The sequence below is a fragment of the Drosophila eugracilis genome, unplaced genomic scaffold, assembly GCF_018153835.1.
Source record: "Drosophila eugracilis isolate 14026-0451.02 unplaced genomic scaffold, ASM1815383v1 contig_1197, whole genome shotgun sequence".
NCBI lineage: Eukaryota > Metazoa > Arthropoda > Insecta > Diptera > Drosophilidae > Drosophila > Drosophila eugracilis.
The window spans coordinates 2,709,879-2,712,199 of record NW_024571981.1 but is presented as its reverse complement, the minus strand read 5'-3'; the positions used below and the strand labels follow the sequence as shown (position 1 = coordinate 2,712,199).

The 2,321-nt window shown below is 39.5% G+C and overlaps 1 protein-coding gene across 1 annotated transcript; it reads right to left on the bottom strand.

Moving 5' to 3' along the window:
* Window positions 1-1,167: 1,167 nt before the first annotated feature.
* LOC108118411 (phenoloxidase-activating factor 2-like) lies at window positions 1,168-2,321 on the bottom strand. The gene is made up of 2 exons (XM_017231087.2): window positions 2,129-2,321; window positions 1,168-1,998 (listed from the first exon to the last, which is right to left on the bottom strand). The coding sequence occupies exons 1-2, from the start codon at window positions 2,300-2,302 to the stop codon at window positions 1,168-1,170; spliced, it is 1,005 nt and encodes a 334-aa protein (XP_017086576.2). The 5' UTR covers window positions 2,303-2,321.

Genomic DNA, 2,321 nt, shown 5'->3' with positions numbered 1-2,321 from the left:
TTTGTGTCCTTGAGAGGGGCGGAGAAAGTGCCAGTGGGAGTGGAATCCGGTAAGTGGGCAGAACAGAGCGAATGCACACAGTCAAGGAAAGGAAAAGTGTTTGTCTGGGCTGCCAGGAATCGGTTCGAGACCAAAGTTGATGATAATGAGAACAAAAGAGCTTTTGTAGTGGTTTCTGGGGTTGGTTATGGCCATTCGAAATAATTGAATAATTGCTGCACGATGAAAATTGAGGAAAAAGTGTTTTGTTACTCATGGCGAAATGATTGCAAGTTGGTTTTTTGATATGAGCTGCACCCACCAAATGCATTTTGACATGGGGAGAGTCATATAAGTTAATGAAAAGGATCACACAAATGCTGAAAGCTGTAATTTTGAATGACGATTAGTGTATTTTTCTTCTTGAGTCATAAATAATATTGCTAAATATATGAAAATTAAAAAAAAAGTAAAACATCTGAAGGAAGAGGGAAGTCAGTTATCCCTTTAGGACAACCCCGTTTATTTTTATTATTTTGATTGAGTCCAACGCGTCGCTGCGTCAGAAATTAAGTGGAAATGAAGTGAGCACTTGAATTTCAATTGGAGTGGCCTCAAACCAAACCAGAACTCAAGCCCATAACCCAAAATACAAAACCAAAGCTCCTGGACCAGAAATCAACCCCCAAGAGCATAAAATACAATTCCTGGCCGAATTTCGGGCTATAAATAAGAGCCACAACGGACAAGACGAACAAAAAGAATACATTATTCCCCACATTATTCCACTTTTTGCGGTTGCCGGGGAAAGGGTTCCTGCCGTTGGCCCCTGAAATTGTTTGACTAATGATTATTTAAGTGAATTACCATTAAGAGCTTCGCTCCGCTTCTCAGCTTCTCTCCGGGCAATTTGGCCTGGAGTGTAATTGTATAATTGTTGACGAATGCTTTTGCATTGTTTCTTGCCTCTCCTTTTTGCCAGCTCTCCGGCTTATTAATATTAATAAAGTTGATTAAAAGGCTTACACAGAAAACTAAACAAAGACACTTATGGCTCAAACAAACTTTAAGTGTTTGCAAATACTTTTGCTGGTTTGTATCCCTAGAATTTATTTTTAATCTTAAAAGGAGAAATACTAAATTTATTTGTAGCTCCACTTAAAGACCTTTTCTAATTATAAATGTTAATTATTTCTTATAAAAAAAGGCTATTAACTTAGTGTCAATCCACTCCCTAAACATCGCCACATTCGTGTAGGTTCCAGGCATATCTTTCTGGCCACATCCCATTCCCCAGTTCACAATGCCAATCTGCTCGTAGATTCTCGAACTTTCGGCGCCAATAGAGCAAAATAGCGCGGATCCTCCATCTCCTGTGCAAGCATCCTGGTTAGCCTCTCCTCCGGCACAAATAAGACTTTGGGCAAGCTCATATTTCCATCCCAAAGCAGTTTTCCTCAACTGTTCTTGACACCAGCTTCTGTCTACCATGGGCAAAACCACTTTTTTTAGAACGGCAGAATATCCTACATTCCAGAACTGTTTCTTTCCCCAACCGGTAACGATACATTGACGATTGGCGTATGATGTTCGTGGCGTTGGCAAACATATAGTGTTGATATGTTCACCTAAATCGTACGGCTTTTGTAGAAAGAGTAGAGCCACGTTATTATCACCAGCAGTATAATTAAATTTTTCGTGGATTTCTGTCCTCTCTACTTGTCTCTCTTCAAAATGAAAGTCCTCCGCTTCGGTGTTCATATCCCATTCGCCAGCTCTAACCACCATATCATTTGCATTTTTATACACTACGATATGAGCTGATGTAAGGACAACATCCCGCCTAATTAGGGATCCGCTTCCAGAGAGATCGTCATTGATGAAAAGAGCCACTACCCAAGGATATTGGCCAGGCTTTGTGTCACCTGTGCCAGGTATTAACTGAAAATCCAAGCCATTTGGATTGCTCATGCCACATTCCTCTTTATTTTTAGAAGGACCTTGCGGTAGTTGTGGATTCTGTCAACGAAAAGAAATAGTTGATTTTTAATCATAAAACATTTTCATAAACTTACTTCTTCCGGAATCGAATAAATATTCTATTAATAATTAAATGTTTTTATATCAAGCATAATTTTTTTTAACTTACATTATTATTCAGAATACCACAACAAACTTGTTGATCCGGGCAATCACGACTATGGTAATCGAAAATAGTTGCCTCTTGTAAGCACTGCTCCTTGGAGGCACAGTAATATGGGCAGGCATTGCCCAAAAAAGCACATTCTAAAAGAAGGGCCCCGATCGCCAAGAACCGCTTCATGTTTTCACTTCAAACTCAG

Bases quoted from the DNA above. Each gene is read 5' to 3' on its own strand.
- LOC108118411 (XM_017231087.2), bottom strand. From the start codon at position 2,302: ATGAAGCGGTTCTTGGCGATCGGGGCCCTTCTTTTAGAATGTGCTTTT. The intron at 1,999-2,128 runs GTAAGTTAAAAA...TTTCGTTGACAG, and splicing joins GTGGTATTCTGAATAATAAT to AATCCACAACTACCGCAAGG.